We start from the raw sequence: 19,830 nt of genomic DNA, 5'->3' as shown, positions 1-19,830 counted from the left end.
GAGGCAGATGCATGTTGGGATTTGTAGTTTTGGCACAGCTGGAGTGCCAAGGTTTGCCACCACTGGTATAGGGCGTCATCAAAATGTTCTGCATATGCACTTACACAATTCTGCTAGGTCATCCTTTTTTTTAAAAAAAAAGGGGTTTATTACAGAAGACTTTGTATCAAGTTTGAAAATGGCACTGTTTGTTTTGGAGCCAATGCCTAATATGCTCTTAAAAAAGGTAGAGAAGTTAATTTTTTTCCATTTCCCAGTTATCAAGAACTTAGCTTATTTTTGAAAGGTGATGCGGAGCTGCACAAATTTACAGGGATCGATAGCTCATAGAGAATGTAACACACAACTGAGCAAATTACAGTAGTTAATTATGTCTTATTGGACAGGTGGGTCTAAAGCAGCCTATCTTAACCAGGGTGCGATGGTACCTGGGGGTGCCTTCTGCCTTCCTCAGGGGTGCACTACAAAATTTGGTGCAGGCAGGCTCCTAATGTAAAGGGGCAACTCTGATATGAAAGGGGGCTTCTCATGTGAAGGGGGCTGCCTAAAATTAGAGTGGGGACTCTGATGGGGAAGGAAGGTGATCCTAATGTAAAATGAGGGACTGTGTTTTGAAGGGAAATCCCAAACGTTTGTTTGCATGTGGACCCCCCTTAAAATCCAAACTAGACCTTTTTATCTAGTACCTCAAGATTTTGCATACTTTTAAGGGGTGCCATGACTGAAAAAAAGGTTGAGAAACATTGCTCTAAAGTTTCAATCCTACAAAGTTAGCAATAAGGCAGGCTGACACTGCGGTATTATCTCCAGCTAACACATAGTGCTCTGGGAATATAAACAGTAAATAGAGCAAATTTATAAAAAAATTTTTTTTTTTTACAAATACATGACCTTAAAAAAAAATCACACATTCACCCAAATTAGTTAGGCCCCTTTCACATAGGCATTCTGATCAGGTCCGCCTGTCAGTTTTTCAGTTAGATCTGATCGGAAACACAATGTTAGTTTATTGGCAGCCGGTTCTAAATGGACACCTACTAATTTCTGATAGTCAGTTGTGCATAGGTAATATAAATAACACAATATGTCAGCATTTTTAAAAGTGGATAAATTGATACTATTTAATAAAGAAAACCTGCTCTAAATGTGACAAAAACACCATACAGAATGAGAATAGTGATGCAAAGTGCAAACAATAGTAAACCATGACAATGATAAAATTATGTTAAGCTTAGCCAGGTACAGTTGAGATAGCCTACACATCAACCTTACAGATCTAAATGGACGTGAGTCCGTTCACTTCCAATGAGAGCCAGCGCTAACCTACAATCAAGTCAAGCTGCTGCTTGAGGGCCCCGGGGGAGGGGGAGGACGAAAGATGTGGACTGGCAGAGGGGCTTCTTTAAGACGGCGGTGATCACACCTCTCTGTGCTCCCTCTCTCTCCTCCCTGCCCCTGCAGCTTCAGCTCCACGAAACGGGCACTCAGAGAGGTGGCTCTGATCACACCTGTCAGCGTTCCCTCTCTCTCCTCCCGGCCGCTCTGAAGCTGCAGCGGCCGGGAGGAGAGAGAGGGAGTGCAGTGAGGTGTGATCAGAGCCATCTTAAAGAGGCCCCGGAGCCGACTGGATGTGTAGGAAACCTTGCTGCTTCCCTCCACCATCACCAGCAGAAGAAGAAGTCAAAGTCCCTGTACTTTCTTTGTGACCTCTGCACTGCGTTACATGCTGACCTCTGCACTGTGTACTGACCTCTGTACTGTGTGTCACACCCTGACCTCTGTACTGTGGGTCACACCTCTGCGCGTCACACCTCCGCACTGTGCGTCACACCGCTGACCTCTGCACTCTGCGTTATTGCTGACCTCTATACTCTGCGTTACATTACTGACCCCAGCACTCTGCGTTACATTACTGACACCTGCACTCTGTGTTACATTACTGACACCTGCACTCTGCGTTACTACTGGCGTCTGCATCTCGGCAATTTAATTTTTACATTGATTTGGCTGCATTAGGTCCTGTGTAGTAGCTTTCTGAAGAAACACGCAACACTTGCTTTCAGGGCTTCTGACGCCTACACATCTCCTCCTTCTGAGACCTTCCACACCCCTCCTGAGACCCTCTGCATTGTTGTATAATGTATTGCCGGGATTTGTAGTCCTCCTATAGATGATGGTACTCTGCATTAGAGTATAAGCTTCTCACTCTGTGTGACTATGGAGGGACATAAGCTACTTCAGTGCAGAGACCGCCAGGGGGGTTAGGGGGCCAGTGAAATCTAGTCCCAGCACCCCCCACCCCCTTTTTGGAGTGAGAAGGGGAAGGGGCAGAAAAAATATTTCACCAGGGCCCTTTTTTCCTTTAGTCTGGCACTGTGTGGGAGCAGAGGGGAAGTGGGGAACAGTGGTAGCAGAGGGGAGATGTGGGAGTAGAGGGGATGTGGGGGACAGTGTGACTAGAGGGAAGATGCGGGACCAGGGTGATGTGAAGGACGATGTGGGAGCAGAGGGAGGGGATGTGGGGAATAATGGGACCAGAGGGAATGTGAGAGACAATGTGACCAGAGGGAATATGTGGGAGCAGAGGGGATGTGGGGGATAGTGGTAGCAGAGGGGAGATGTGAGAGACGGTGGGACCAGAGGGGAGATGTGGGAGTAGAGAAGATGTGAGGGACTGTGGGAGCAGGGGGGATGTGGGGGATAATGGGACCAGAGGGGAGATGGGGGAGTAGAGGGGATGTGAGGGACAGTGGGACCAGAGGGGAGATGTGGGAATAGAGGGGATGTGGGGGAGAGTGGTAGCAGAAGGGAGATACGGGAGCAGAGGGGATGTGCTGGAGACTGGGAACTCAACTGCCCTGCTGAAACCCTCCACATCTGCCCCTGCTGAAACCCTTCACATCATTGTTGTGTAATAAATTTGTGTAATAAATTGCTGGGAATTGTAGACCTCTATAGCTGATGTACTAGGCCTAGAAAAAATGGTATCGGTGGATCTCTACTCCAGTCTATGCTTGTACCGAGGTACAGACACGTATTAATATGGATGGGAGGCAGAGTTAATTGACTACAAGGGCGGTGTATAGGCAGCCGTTTTAGGGCACACGTCGCCTGTGTATGCAAAAATCCTTGCACCGGCCCTGCTTCCAATTACCTCAGACTCTGGCCAGGTCTAGAAAAACAAACAGATCAGATTAACATTTCCGGAGACCTGATCATGGTGGAATGGGGGTAATCTGATGCAAACAGACACATGTCCATTTAAATCTGATTTTCCCATAGATCAACATGGGTCCAGTAATTTCAGTTTTTTTTCCTCCATTGCAAGATGGAGGAAAATAATGGAAGGACATGGCTGTCACAATGACATGTGTTCCAATCAGCAATGAATCCATGCAGGAATCCCCTGCTCAATGGAATAGAAGGCACCTGTGTGAAAGGGGCTTTATGGCTTTCATTCTAATGCTGGGCACACACCTTACAACCATCGCAAGACTTTTGTCTTGCGATGGTTGTAAGGTAATTAAAAAAACGTACAATCTGCCTATCATCGGCCGATGACCGCAATGCTAAACGTGCAGTGTGCGCTTGCGCACACCGGCCCGTGCGGCTTTTATCTTGCGAACATGCCACAAACCAGCCGAAAATCGGCTGGCTTTCGAACATGTTCCTAAGATGAAAGTCGTGTGACTTTACAGTAGCAGAGGTCGCATGCCTTCCACACTCCATGCGATAATCGTATGATCGCGGTATTTCCCGCGATTATAGTACGATTATCGCAAGGTGTGTGGACACCTTTAAGGTGCTGAGACTGCTGTGTAATAAGCTACTGACCTTGAACAAAGGTGTGCTGGGCAGATATCCGACCTATGCTAGGTGTTTGATACTTTGTTTTTACAGCTTCAGTAGGTTCTGCTGCTTTGTAACTTTTACATAAATATGGAACGATCAAAAGGCTAAGGGTCTATTGACACTATTGTATTGCGTTAACATGCGTGTTACTGCAACACGTTACTTGCATTGATGCAATGTTTTGCTATTTATTCTGCACCCCAACACACCTTACCAATGAATGCATGTCACAGCACAATATGTGGCAACATGCTAAGGGATAAATTTGGTACATGCACCTTTTTGGTGCATTCTAGTGCATTACACAGCCCTTTCAAAATGAATTGGCTTTCTTAACGCAATACATGTTGATGCACCATGTAATGCCTGTAAATGTGCGTGCTTTAATGGACCACAATAATGTGAATGGGCCCTAAAGCCTAAGAGGAAACCTGTAGTGAGAATGAGGCTACCATTGCTGGTCTCTTGAAAATGCTAGCTGCTGGGTCATGCTACAGCAATATCTGGAGCAAGTATTGAGATCAGCAGTTCTGAAGTTAATTACTTTTTAATTTGCATGAATGTTCTGTGTCCATTAGATATGGAAGCCAGAGGCAGCCAGGCAACAGGTAGTCAGCAAGGGCAGCTTCTGTGTTTATCTCACTACGGAGTTGCTTGGATGTAGATTCATTCCCTCAGGGAAGTGCTACATATATCACTGAAACTGTCGCTTTTCATCTGCGTTCTAGGTTCCCATTTAGTTCACATACAGTCGCAATGCATTTGTACTGTCTTATCTGCAAACAAACACAATGAAGGTGGACATGTGTGAATGCATGTTTTACATTTACATACACAAAGGCAGCTAGTTCTAATGTAGACATAGAAGTGCTTTCGAGCTTGGGTATTGAACTCCACTGGCAAGTGTTTGTATGGAATCATTACATATCTTCACGATATTTTACTAAACAAATGAAACCTTGTATAAGCCCCTACACTATTCAGTTGACAGAACTGCAGCACACGACCTGTGACTGGAATAACAACTTGAAAAACAAATTCCAATAAATGCAATTCTCTACCTTAGGTGGCTGGTCTTCGCCTTGCAGGGCACCCCAGAACACATCATCTTTTCCTGGGGACATAGGACTTATGATCATGTCAGACAGGGAGCTGCTGTAGTGATTGTCTCTACTGGAGCGGAGATTTTCATTCTTTGATTAAGAGAGAAATACAAATACAAACACATGGATGAAATAATAACCCAGGATCACAGGAGACGGCTCTAAACAAACAGACCATTCCCACCTCCTCTCCAGAGAGGTTATGTGTTATTCATATTAATAACCCTTCCTTACCTGGGAAGTACATACAAATACTATCTTGAAAGTACTTACCGTACATAAACATTAACAGAGGGCAGTGGTTTAGGAATGAAAGGGTGTTTACCAAAAAAGCATATGAGGCCTTTTTGTCATAACACTACTGCATTAGAGATTGTATTATTTATTTTATGTATGAGCAGCAGAATATTATACAACAATGTACACTGAGCTGGAAAACAATATACATAAGCAATCAGTGCTGCCCATTTTGGTGAAGGAACAATGTTATCCTGTTATTGAGCCACCACAGACTCATATTTATCTCTGTAACCCATAACCCTCATGTTAACCCAGCTTAAGATCAACTCTCACACTGACCTTACTTGTAACCCCAACCCTCACACTAACCCTACCTGTAACAGCAACCCCCCGAGCCCCACCCCGTTTGAACACTCCTGAATCAGTCCAAGGACCAACCCTTCCAGTGTTGAAAGGTACCAATGCTGTGAGTCAAGCCCCAAAATCTGCTTTGAGGTCTCCATGCAGCCAGAGCAACATTGGCCACAAAAAAAGAAAATTAAAGCTGAACTCCATGCAAACATATAATTAAAATACATTTGTATGAACAGTCTTGCCTATACAATGTAAAATGGCCTGAATGATTTATAATTTAAGTCAATCAAGTAACAATATCTCTATTTCAGTTAAGCAATTGAGTTTAGTCCTTGACCTGTCTAAATCTGCTAATTATATAATGAAACTACAAGTGAATTCTAAGGGCCAATTCTCACCTTTGCAGTGTTGTGCACTACAGTACAAACAAATGTGCATTTTTTTGGTTATCGTAATGCATTGGAAACACATTTGTCTTAATGCGCTGTCTAAATACATTTAGATACAGTTTGCAAATATTACATCTAGGGCCCTCCTTACCATCTTGTCTTGACTTGTATAGCGCTATATAAATTCTGTATAACTATAATCATAAAGATGTCATCACAGACCCAGGCCAGCATAAATATGTCTGCACACCAGGACAGAGAACATGAAGGCAACGGGGATCTTTTTGATGGTACATTTTTTTTTTATTCTATCTTTTCCTGTTCTCAGTGCTGACATCCTGCTCCCTACACCGTAGTGCACACTGCAGACGGGTTTAGAGAATGGCGATGAAAGCACTCAAACTGCAGGGAAAGAATACACAGGGGAAAGAGTTTATATTTGTCCCTGTATAGATTAAAAATGTACTGGTCATGACGAATTTGTGATAAAATTATGAATGATAGAATGTGTCTGGTAATAGGAAAAATTATCTGACAAGTGTTTTTTTTTGCCATTTTATCTTTTAACCACTCAGCAAATGGGCAAAAATCTGTTTGCTTTTGATTACATAAGGAGCTCTTTGCTATTATTTTGTAAGACAAGTCTTGACCAATTATGATTTTCATAGGACTCCTTGAGAGATTGGGTTTCCTGTGTTTTTATCCTCCGTTTACAGAAATATTTCTAGGTGTAAATATATAAACAGACTGAGGAAGATATGAGATGCATTAATATATATCAACAAACTCCAAAGTGTGTTCTAAAATATGCAGTAGGCTTACTACTTAACAGCCGGTTAGTTGTGGAGTAAGGATAGCAGTAGTAGCAGAGATTCTTGCTGTGAAAATGATCAGCCACTGTTTATCTTTAATGTATGTCAAATCAAATCTGTACATCTAGTTTATACATATTTTGGTGCTGAAATACAGAACATTAGCTTAGTTAGCAATAGCTTAGTAAATAAGGTGTAGTGTAGCTGTGTTGACACTGAATCCCCACTCCTGTACAAATTAATTTTGCTTGCATTTATTTGGATGATTTAACCTTCATTCACCAACCTAAATGGCTGGTGAACATTACAAAGTGAACATGTGTTATTCCTTTAGTAAATCAACCACAATCCCTGGAATTCATAAAGAGTGTCATAAACGCTTTTTAAATTTGCATAGTGCCTCCACACACAAATGCCAGTGCCTGAGACAGATTAATGCACCTGGGGAAAACCGATACATGAATTTGTCACATGAAGGCACCATGGGGGCCTGATGCTGAGGCCAGAGTTTCCCGAAAGGATACACTGTTCTCAGTGCAGCTTATCACTAAATATGATAAAATTACAGGCTCAGCATTACGGAGCTCCCTGCTTTGCTTCTGCATCAAACAGGCGCAACAGTCAACAAACTAAGCTGTTGAGTAGGCAGAGCCTGATGTTGAAACACTAGCTCCCCACCGCGTATGCCTGCCCCTATTCGGCAGTGAGCGGGCCTGATGAGTGAAGCTGGAATACTAGTTCCCCATTAGGTCCATCTTCCTAGTCTAGCTGCCATGGAATCTACCTACTGCCATTCACTGTCCATCACAAGGGAGGTGAAGCTAATGAGGAACTAGTCTCTCAGCATCACCCATCATGCTTCGCCCACTGTCAATATTCAGCTCTGGGTCATTGGCTGCTATGAGGAGGTTGAATACACAGCATCACTGGTTGCTAGGATGCTGTCAGCTACACAGCCGACAACCTCCTAGTGACAAGTGACTGTGTAGCTGAAAGCATCCTTTCAACCAGTGACGGGTAGGAGGTGGTGCATGCAAAGATGTATACACATCTGTGTGGCCCCACACTCTCTGAGCGCTCTGGGCTCTCTACACACCAATAGAGTTGGTCCTAATTACTTCATGTTTCAATAGGTACGAACTGGAGGTAAAACTTTTAGAAATTGTTGTAGCCATAGCAACAATGCTACTGTCAAATTAGACACAGGATTTTTTAAAGGAACTTTGGCAATGTAGGGTCTTATGTTGATGGAGAAATGCAGTGTGATTCTCACACAAGTTCCAGATGCCTCTGAGATCATTTAGAGAAGGTTGCAGGCGTGGTTAAGCTGCAGTTGATCTCCAGGCCAGCCTCAGCTGCTTTTACATTCTAATAGACTTCTATTTGTGTGTGTGAAAATATAAAGTTGTGTGTATAAAAGTTTTCTAGACTCCTGAACTAATAGTAAATATTTCAATTTTTTATATGTTCTTATAATTTTCAAGAAATAAAGCATTCTTTGGTGACACCAAAGCAGCAGTGCCAAATATACAGCATTATTTAAATATCTACTGTGTAGTTTAAAATTTGAGCATGTGACATAGATTTCCACTATATTCTCTAGTATGCGGAGTACAGAATGTGACCTTACCTCCAGTATGGCTCTTGGTAAAGCTGGTGTACATGGGCTAGAACTGCTTCCAGATCCAAGTCTGCCATGTGCTTGTTGTATGAAACCGGTCCATTTCACATGGCTTGGGTCAGCGAGTATTGTTTTTTTTTCTGGTATCTAAAAAGTAGTCCACCATTAGTCATATTAACCTAACAAATCTTAAAAATCTAATCCAAGAAGGATTATGTCCCCATTGGAAACATTCTCACTTCTTGTCAATACAGGAAGTGATCAGAAATCTCTCCAAAGGGGATACAGACCAAATAAAACCACATGTTCCAAATGTTTGGAATGTCAATGGTTTTTATTGGAACAATAACACTCCCCATTTCTTATATGGGCATAATGGCAGGAAGATATTGAAAGCTACCCAATGAAGTCACAGGCAAAAAATATTTTACTTTACTCAGAGCTAAAAAGGAAAAGTTTAGGTCGATTAGGCTGGCCATACATCTGTTAATTTTTGTTGAACCCGTGGGCTGAACAGAAGAAATTGATGTGATTCCTCCAACACAAACAGCGTGTCAATCCATTAATTGCCCCTGTTTGCATTGTTGTATTGGGCAGCGTGGGGAGCTCATTGGCTGCTGGTTCTGATCGTACAAAGATTTTCAAGCCAGCTTCTTCGATCAGCTGATTGAGGAATGCTGGCTAAAAGGGAGCCGACAGATCCATACACTAGCTGAATTTTGTTTGGTACATTAAAAACTGGACGAAAGTTGGCCAGTGTATGGGCACCTTTTACAGTGGTGTAGTGAGATGCTGCATAACTGGTCATGTCACACTTAATTTCCCCACAAGCTCTTGTGCAGCTACGGTAACGTTTTGACAACACAACAATTTCACAATACATAAACATTTTCCTTACTAAACCACCTCCTATCTTCTCAACATCTTATTGTTCAGATATAATTGCTCTCTGATCCCATTAAAATGGATGAGCTGTTATGGGCCATTCCCACCCAATGCACTTTGATGCATTTTAAACATCAAAAACACATCTACACAAAATATCACAGTTGTCAATAGTGTAACTCACAGCAATGTGCTGTGTTTTGAAAAAAACAGAGCAGGCTGCATTTTTCACACCACAACATGTGTAAATGCATCTCTTAATAATAGGAGTTATGGTGCCCCAAAAAATGTAAACTGAAGTGCGTTTATGCGTTTTTGGTGTGGCTTTGGTTGGAACAGGCCTTTAAAGAAATGCTGGACAACACCTGTCTATACAGGTGAAACTCGAATAATTAGAATATCGTGCAAAAGTTAATTTATTTCACTAATGCAACTTAAAAGGTGAAACTGATATATGAGATAGACTCATTACATGCAAAGCAAGATAATTCAAGCCGTGATTTGTCATAATTGTGATGATTATGGCTTACAGCTCATGAAAACCCCAAAACCACAATATCAGAAAATGAGAATATTACATGCAATCCCTAAAACAAGGATTGTACATAGAACAATATCAGACCTCTGAAAAGTATTAGCATGCTAATATTCTAATTTTCTGAGATTGTGGATTTGGGGTTTTCATGAGCTGTAAGCCATAATCATCACAATTATGACAAATCACGGCTTGAACTATCTTGCTTTGCATGTAATGAGTCTATCTCATATATTAGTTTCACCTTTTAAGTTGCATTAGTGAAATAAATGAACTTTTGCACGATATTCTAATTATTCGAGTTTCACCTGTAGGTGCTGTTTGCTGTTATCAATAGCGTTTAAAGATGGGATGCACAGTACAGATTCTGGTATACAGAATTTTTATATCCAACATCTTGCATTAAACCTTTGCTCTTGTCAGCAAGATCATTTCGTTCAAAGTAAGGTAAAATTATTATTTTTGATATCTGACTATTTTTATAAATAAACCTCAGAACTTAAAACTTTTGATCAACCTGCAAACCATCCCCAGTTATAGAAAGGAGGTGGAAAAAATGTCACATGTAGCACAGATGGGGAAGGCAAATAAGATTTGGTGCTAAAGATTTGTCAAAATAGTGATCCTTAGAGTAGTATAATTTTGTTTTTCAATAAAACCAGGAACTTACATCATTAATGGGCTTCACATTTGGATGATCAGCAGTATGATTTGTTGGTTCTACATGTTTTCCCATATGATCATGCTGGAGAAATAACAGCTGTGTCTGATCTTTGGGCAGTGTACGGTGAAATTTTCTTTGGCTTTGCAAATCTGCCTTCTGAAGAAACAAAATAAACATATTTTTCATGCCAATGCTACTTCAACGACTTATAATAATCATAGTAAAAATAACAATCCTTTACGATTGTGTAGGACTTTGCTGAAGCGTTTTCCAGTTTTAAATCGAGTAGGTAAGCGTTATTACTGCTGTATGGGTCTCTGTTGGGAAAATTCACCCTATTTGTTCTGGTAACAATTTCCCTGGGACAAAAATTTTTGGGAAATATAGAGTTTTACAGCTGCCACTGAAGCAGGAGGGTAATGGTGATCTTCCACTGGGGACACTTGTTCTAGTGACAGCTGTCATAGCTTATACTTTGGAAAGATTTCTTGTCACTTCATATTGTCTCCATCAAAGGAAGTGAAGGGACATCTCTGCAATGGCACACAAATGTCAATTTAAACTGACATAGGTTCTTACTTTTACTAATTCCATCCCATACTAAAAATATGTTTTGTCAACAAATTTAATTTAATATTCTGATCATTTGATTGGTGCTGCTCATGTTTGAGGCGCATTATCACTGACTGCTTTATATAATGGTCTTTAGCTAAACTGTATTTTAGCATTCAAAATTGAGAATTCAGATGGAGATCTTCCACGTGCCAACTAACACAGCTGGAAGTTTAGATCTGCTTTCATGGGAATAAAATGCTATTACAAAGCCCAGTTTTTGCATTTCATTTTATATTGATCATTGCTAATAGAAGCACATTAGGCAGGTGAAGCATTGAAAACAATGCAACTGTGTAAAGGTTTTGAATAAATGAATGCAGAGTGTAATTTACACACTGTTTTCCACATATTACAAACAGAATACCTAAATAGAAATGGTACTTGGAAGCAGCTTATAATTTAAAAATATGATACAGATTTCTGGAGATGTTACATATTTTTTCAAGATTTAATAAAAGGCAAACTTTCTAACAGTTTCAATTATGTAAAGTAGGACAATGGCATAATAAGCTTTGTAAACAGCATTTAATATCTTTATTTCTTATAGAAATTATACATTTACATACATATGGATTACTTCCAAATACATTAACAGTTTTTGATCACTGTAGATGGCTATCTACAGTTCAGCCATACCAAGAAGTTAAATGTGTAAATTTTCTAATATGAATTACATTGTATACCATAAAGCTTGAAATAGGCATAGTGTGGAATGGAGGTAGAAATACTACCATGTAAATTAGTGTACAATCCCGCCTTCAAACACTAGGGGGTCTATTCACAAAGCTGCCGAGGGAAGCCGAGTGAATGACCGATCTGAAGTGAAGTGAGCCGAACACTGTTCGGCTATTCACTTCAGGCTGGTACGGCTAATTTCAACTGTACTCCTTCGGTTCTACTGAAACGAAGGGGTCCTGGAGCTGAAGCTAGCCGAAGGATCGGCCGAAGCTACGGCCAGATCCTTCGGCAGCTTCTTGAATAGACCCTTAGGTTTCTACTCCAATAGGTATTGAATTGGACATTCTGTTAATGAGAAAATAAGCTGCTCTTTCTTAAAGTTTATTTAAAGTGAAAGCTTGTTTTTTTTCAGTTTGAAAAAAGTAGGAAATTGTTAAAACCCCTTTTTAAGGTGGGGGTTTTGCCATCTGTGTAACATTGGGGAAAATTACCTTTTTGTTTCCTATTCCAGAGTCACAACAGGAAGTAAGAGGAAATCACTCCAAAAAAGGGAAATCCCTTTTTAGAAAGCTGTCACCAGGACAAGCATGCCTATTGGAAGATTCCTCCTCTAATCCTCACTTTGCCAGGATTAGAGGGAATAACATTTACTGTAGAATTTTCCTCACTTTTAGTCCTGGTAACAGTGGTCACCAGGACATATAGGGAGTGTGAATTTCTTCAGAGACACAGAAATTAATGATATCCGCATACAGTAGATTATCTAGATCCTACCCATGCTTAAAAAAGTTTTGTCATGAGATACACCTATGTATTATGGCATATCATAAGCCTTATTCACAGACATTTCCTTACCATTCCAGGTATATACTTTTCTGTTGGGTTGCCTCTTCCATGTGCTTTCTGTAATAGATCTTCATGCTGTAGTTAGAAACAAGAAACTAATATTTTAAAGCAATTTAAGTCTTTCTTTAGTTCAGTCAAGCAAGAACCCAAATTTGTACATGAAAACTAAATTATTCTTAATGGATGGAACATGAATTACATTAAATGGCCTATAAATTTGTTTAACCACTGCCATTTCTCAAACCCACTTTAGTAAAACAAGATTTCAGCTGTACATTTTCCTTACTCACTGCATATTAAATAAAAAAAAAAACACTTTCAGTGTAACTGTAAGCATATGGAAACATTTATTAATTTCCACTTACTTAAAGGAGAACTATGAGGTGAGTGCTTTTCACTCACCTCATAGTTCTAGCCGACCTGTGACAATGAGACTGTCACAGGTCGGCTCACTAGATCGGGAGGTGAATGAACACATACCGGGTTCGCTCACCTCTCGATCCTGTCACGGCTCTCTGCCGTGACAGGGGGAGGGGCTGGATTCCCCTCTCCCCGCTCCGATCTGCCAGCGCTGACTGGCGGAACAGACGGGGGAGGGGGCAGGTACAGCTGGCTCTGCCTCTAGATAGGCAGAGCCAGCTGTCACTCACGCAGCTGGGCGGATCCCGTCATCTAAGTCGGGATCCGCTCCGGCTGCGGCGTCTCAGTATACCGCGAGCTGTAGCTTGCGGTATACTGAGCTTAGGGTAACGGGAGGACGCTAGTTTGTGTCCTCCGTTACCCTAAGGGGAACTATGGGGGAAAACACTGACCCCATAGTTCTCCTTTAAGCTCTGTGGCTTTAAATAGCAAATAGTTCTTACTCTTAATTGCAGTAACCCACCCCATGCAATCACAATTTATAATGCTGTCAACCCAGGGAAGCATAGATTCTGAATGCCTGCTATAGGTTATTGCACCTACACAGGCCACTTTTATTGAATAAGGTTTTATTTGTCTTAAAGTGACACTAAACTCAGGAGTTAGGGCTCAGTCACAATAGATGCAGAGTGTTGCGGCCCGATTTTGGCCAGAACGCACTGCCTCGCATTGCGGCCGGCTCACTTTTTAGTGGGGTTGGAGGGGGCGTGGCGGGCCATTCAAGTGAATGGCGCCGTAGCCATGTCCTCCGGCTGCAATGCGATCCGCTGCACGGGATCGCAAGGCACATTGTGCCTGCGGTCTGATCCTGTGCGGTGCGATCAAAATGCTACAAGCACTATTTTGATCGCACCGCACAGGACCAGACTGCACAGATCAGAGCAGTGGGCATATGTACTTTTTCTGTTTTGTAACATTGTTTCTATCTGCCAAAGGCAATCATTAGTGCCAGTTTATGGAATTATTATTTACAGCACTTCTGTGGCTAATGTATCTACTTGCAACATGCAAAGAATGCTGTAATCAGTTGGTACTTGGACTGAGTGAAGGTCATAGTGGTGAAAGGTAACAAAACAAAGTTTGAGCTTCCCAGCATGTCTTTGCTATTACCATACAATGTACACCTAACATCTTGAAAATAATTACTTTTAGATAAAACCAGATCCCAGTGCTGAATATTGTAAACAATAGTTATGGGGAATATGTTTAAAGTATTCATGTAAAATGCAGTGTTTGATGTCCTATTTTGGGTGCTTCTTTCCTTTTCAAATTCTTCTGTCACATGTGTGAGCTGGATTGTCAATATAACCCATGTCCCATTGTGAATATAAACTCCAGGGCTGAATCCCTGCCGATCCAGAGAGTGACCTCTCCTGTATTGTAATCGCTTTGAAATATTAACGGGCCTTATACTTTGAGTCTCTGGATATTGCTGAACGTCTTATACTTATTAACTTGGAAAAGTACAAGAATGCCTTTCTTTTAATATTTTAACATTTATTTTATGTGGAACATGTTTTCTGATGTACCTGTGTCTAGAAGTGACTGAACTTTCTTTCTATTCCTTTCTATTCTATCATTACAATCCAACTGTTATGTCAATGGGAAAGGGCACACTGTGCCACCCTGTGGGGGATGGGGTCTACAACTGAATAAGTAACCATCAATATATCATGAAATACTTCATCTTTTAAGGGCTATGTTTGGCCATTAGAAAAACTTTGTTAGACCAAATTGTATCTTCTGTCCTGAGTACTTTCAGAGGATGAGCCTTGTATTTACACTGTGTCCTTTTTAATATACATGTTCTACCTAGTATAGCCTAGAATATAATTCAAGCTATTTTCTTCAAGCTTTACAATGTCCATCATGACCATGTTTTCTTAGATTTGGTGATGATATAAGGGAATCCGCATGCAGGTGTGCTGGTGTGGGAATCAGCATGCAGGTGTGGATTTTTTTGCAATTGCAAAATTCTTGAAGCAAGATTGAGTGGACGAATTTTAAAGTGAATTAAAATGTGCCAATTTACCCAAAAGACAGATTAGTCTTGTCACCTCGGCATTTACCTTTCTTTCTCCACCCCCTTGTTTCTCTGTCTTTACCTCCACATTCAACAATATCTTGATGGCTCAGGGGATCAGAAGCTCAGACTATTTTCCCACATATGGATCTACCTACCTGAGCCACCTTAGTTCCAGTTGAATGCAAAGCAGACACTTTTCATTGGTGCTAATCCCGATAGCAGTTTGCAAAGAGGTCCCTAGGTTGCCTTGCAGATTTGGAAATTACTTAGATTGCCTGGTTGCTGCTTAGAAATTAGTTCAAATATAGTAGCCACTAATTTTAAGGTATATAGACTGTCAACATAGCCACTAGGTTTAAGGTATATAGACTGCCTACCATTGTAAAGGGGATGTAAAAAGGGGTACAATATATGCTGTACCTCCATTTTTACCACCAATATTTAGCTACCTGCCACTGATGAGGCTACATCCAAATTTTGCTATAGGGGCTTGTGATTTCTAGTTACACCTCTAGTGGTACTTGAACGCGATCAAATGGCCAAACCTTTTTTGGTAATTTAGTTCTCTTTTGGGTCACAGGATGATATTTACTAATGTCCTCCTGTGACCCAAAACTCAGCAGATAGTGGGCTATTGGCCACTATATGCTGACAGTGCAAAGCTGCACTGCAGCCGGGAAAGATCCCGACATATTGTCGGATCCACCTCACTACCTGCCTCTCTACAGCCAAAACCAGCTGTGCCCCCCCTGTCCCCGGTCTGTCCCTTGAGTCAGCACTGGAGGAACAGAGAAGGGGGGGTGGGAATCCCTGCGTGGAGCGGTGACTAACAGTCACCGCTATCTGCAAGTAGAAGATCGTGAACTGAGCGGTCAGCGGTTTATGATCATTCAGTTCTTCGAGCTATAGAGCTGGTGTGTGACAGTTGCAGTGTTTTATATGCCAGCTTTAAAGGAGAACTATGGGGTCAGGGCTTTTCCTCATAGTTCTCCTTAGGGTAACGGGAGGACACAAACTAGCGTCCTCCCGTCACCCTAAGATCAGTATACCGCGAGCTACAGCTCGCGGTATACTGAAACTCCGCAGCCGGAGCGGATCCCAACATCGATGTCGAGATCCGCCCAGCTGCGTGAGTGACAGCTGGCTCTGCCTATCTAGAGGCAGAGAGCCGTGACAGGATCGAGAAGTGAGCGAACACCGGCATGTGTTCGCTCACCTCCCGATCTACTGAGCCGACCTGTGACAGTCTCATTGTCACAGGTCGGCTAGAACTAGGAGGTGAGTGAAAAGCACTCGCCTCATAGTTCTCCTTTTAACTATGGGGATCAGTGAATTTAACTCTTTTTGTGCAGTTACACTTGGTCCCCTCAGCCCCATTGGCCTCTCCCAGTCTAGTGCTCACTTGTCCCCAATCCACTGAGATCTGACTAAATCACAGCCACTTGTCAAAATGTTTCTTTTCCAGCACATTCTTATAGAACTAAGTACAAGCTCGTACTCTCCCTGGTTATCCTGGTTCAATGTATGGAAGGAGATTCCTTATGGCATATCCCTTATTAAAGCTGAAGCTTTGCTTCTGTGCAGGAGCTTCACTCTCTGATTGTGCAGGGTGACTAGTCTACTATCTGCCCCTCCTGTAGTTTTCTGCAGGCCGCTTGTAGTGGATGGAGCCTGCTGGGTCTCTACCACAGTTCTATTTTTTGTACAGCACACATTTTTAAAATGTATTATCTGGTTTTGTAAAGGCATTTGGTGCACACAAAGTTTATGTGTATCCTTTGTGGTAATTGCGGAAAGCTTTTGTGCCTGACTTCCAGAACTCCATACAAAATATCAAGGTAAAAATGCATAGCCCATTAAAAGATAAAATAAAATGTCAGTTACAGTTCAGAGATTTCCCTGGTAGTACTTGTTTCTGATGACCAGAATCAATCAAATATCTTCCTCTAAGTCCAGATCATCCTGGACCTGCCTGAGCCTGTTACTAGACAGTGAAATGAGAAGCAGCACAGTGGTGAGCTCATTGGTCGCTCTGCTTTTCAAATCCACATGCTTTTTTTGTCAACACATGTCCTGATTGGTTACTTTTACTGCTTCTTCCTCTCACACTCCAGCCATGCTGTATAGGAGCTGCAAGAGGCTCATACAAGATTAAATTCAGATCCTTACACTGCTTGCATTTAAAAAATGTATTTAATTACATATTGATTATATGAATTTGTTGTTTTTATAACTGTCTAGAGTTCAGCTTGAAAACCGACCTCTTTTTAATAACCGATAAAGCCGGACACGGCTTATTTCAAGCAAAAGAGTCTTAGGAGAAATACTGCCTCTAGCTTACCCAATGCGTTTGGGGCAATTGGCACATGTGCAACTTTACAGAGGGCAGCAGAAATGCCACAAGCATATACAATCCCACTCAGTGAAAAGGCACCCTTGTCTGCCATTGGGGCCTGTCATTACTGTTACAAATTCAACAAGGATGACGAAGGAATGAGATTCAAGTTTTATTTAAAACTGCATGCTTCCTTTTAATATGTGTTCTATATTGAGATCCAGGTTCTGAGAAACAACTATTTTTGTTGGTAAAAAATGTAATGCTGTTTTTGCAGGATAGAGAAAAGCTAATAAGTAGTGTGAAAACAAATGTATTAATTAAGAACAGAAGGCGAAGCACAAACAATGTTTTGCCAAATAAATGGCACTCTGAAAGAGAATTAAATGATTAGAAAAACATTTTAATAGGAGTATCTGAGCTAGCAATAATTAGGCTGCCTAAGGAATTTAGCCAAAACTTAATAAAATATTGCAATTAGTGAATTGTCACTATGTTATTGTGTAATATTGTCCTTGCACTTCATCCTGGAAATGTTCTTTTTCCTTGTAGCAAGTTTTCTATTCACGAACTTATGTAGTACAAGTAAATGTTATTAAAGTGAATGTCAGGGCAAAATGTAAAAACATATGGAGTACATCTTTACAAAACATTTACATTTCCTCATGTTTTGCCTATTTTGACTGCCTCTAGAAAGCTTATGTTATGTTTGACTTTAGTCCTTCAGTGATGATGACTGTTTGATGTGCTGTCTGACATACAGATGACCACTAGAGGGTGGCAGATCTGTAAATGCAAACCTTACAGCAAAAACATAATAAAATAAAAGCCACAAAAAAGCAGTTCTGCAATCACAAATACATCCTTTTTTAAATGCAAACAGTGTAAACATCTGAACTTGACCTTGTATCAGCCTCTTGCAGTCCCTGTACATCAGAGATGGAGTGTGAGGGGAAGAAGCAGCACACGTAGCTAATCCGTTCATATGCTGATAGGAAGAGAAAGCAGAGTGACAGTGAGCTAATCACTGCGCCACTTCTCCTTTCACTGTCCAGTAGAAGGCTGAGGTGGGTTCAGGATGATCTGTACCCAGAAGAAGTGGATTAGGTGATGCTGGCCATAAGACTGAGGATTTCTAGTGGCAGAAAAAAAAATACTGTTGGGAAATCTCTGGCTTGAAGCTGAATAATGCAGCAAAAATCTAGTTTTGCTATTTTACCTTTTAATGGGCTATTCAATTTTATATTGATAAGTTGGCTGGAGTTCTGCTTGAACCACAGAGCAGTAACCACGTAAAATAAAAAAGATAACATTAAAGAGTTACTGAAAATATGCACTTTCAAAATAAAATATAACTTCATTGTAAAGGGGTTTATCATTTCCATATTGCATCAGCTGGCGGTCAGTCTCTCTGCTTAGACCCTGTTATCAGCAGTTTTCAGTGGGGTTTTTTTTTCTTTCTTTTTTTTTCTTGGAATCCAGGTTTTAAAACTATTTCCACAGTGTCATCTGAGATGTACCAATATGCATGAGATCATCTGCTGTGTAGTGTTACCTGTTTCCTTTCTGCACCATGTACATCAGCCAGAACACTTTTCTCTATGTGCTTCCTTCCCTCCTTCCCTCTTCCGTCCCGTTTGGGTCCTTCCCACTCCATTGGTTTTGGCTCACATTCTTGAGTTTTCCTCAAATCCAGTTCTCTTTTCTGATGCTGCAGTCAAACAAACAAATAATTAGCATTTGCAATCCCACACAAATTCTGGTTACGGTGTAACTTTTACCTGCTGTGTGATTTTGAAAGACAGGCGTTTTGTCTGATAAAAAAAGAATTCTAAAGATGAAAACTGACTGTGCTGTTTGTAGAAACCATCACCTATACCATCCACATAAAATATGAGATCTAATAAGTATTGAATAGTGTTGAAATAGTTAGTACTGAACAACAATAGACTATGAGTACCTTCCATCTTTGATGGATTTCTACGTAATGTCTTAAAGAGAAACATTATAAACAAGGGGCAAGGTCAGTAAATAATCTCAACATGTTGACCTGTAATGTTTGTCAAGTTCAGGTGTCACATTATGCTCTGAACATATTAAAGCAGTAGTCTGATGAGGTTAGATTTCTACCACCACAGTTAATAAGTTATAATGCAAACCTAATGCTTCTTTTTTTTTTTTGCAAGCTGTCGTTCATTCTCATAAAATATCCATTTATAGCCTGCACTCCTCCTTTCTGTGTTGTCTGTATCTCAGTTCTAAACATTTACTTGGATGCCTTCATCCCAGAGCCTGAAATATGGGACTATTTAGACTGATTTTTAATTAAAGGAGAACTATGAGATGAGTGATTTCCACTCACCTCATAGTTCTAGCCGACCTGTGACAATGAGACTGTCACAGGTCGGCTCAGTAGATGGGGAGGTGAGCGAACACATACCAGGTTCGCTCACCT

The 19,830-nt window shown here is 41.1% G+C and overlaps 1 protein-coding gene across 1 annotated transcript in view; it reads right to left on the bottom strand.

Annotated features, from left to right (window-relative positions):
* LOC108788656 (mitogen-activated protein kinase kinase kinase kinase 4-like) overlaps positions 1 to 19,830 on the bottom strand; it is a 189,948-nt gene that overhangs the window by 82,827 nt on the left and 87,291 nt on the right. The window contains exons 13-16 of the mRNA XM_018558479.1: positions 18,931 to 19,086; positions 10,462 to 10,611; positions 8,381 to 8,518; positions 4,914 to 5,045 (exon numbers count right to left, since the gene is read on the bottom strand). Of these exons, the coding sequence (XP_018413981.1) occupies positions 4,914 to 5,045; positions 8,381 to 8,518; positions 10,462 to 10,611; positions 18,931 to 19,086 (576 nt within the window). The remainder of the gene's footprint in view (positions 1 to 4,913; positions 5,046 to 8,380; positions 8,519 to 10,461; positions 10,612 to 18,930; positions 19,087 to 19,830) is intronic.

This window comes from Nanorana parkeri, unplaced genomic scaffold, assembly GCF_000935625.1.
Source record: "Nanorana parkeri isolate BGI_ZX_2015 unplaced genomic scaffold, ASM93562v1 scaffold342, whole genome shotgun sequence".
Taxonomy (NCBI): Eukaryota; Metazoa; Chordata; class Amphibia; order Anura; family Dicroglossidae; genus Nanorana; species Nanorana parkeri.
Note: the sequence above shows the minus strand (reverse complement) of the source record. Positions and strands in the feature narration are given on the sequence as shown.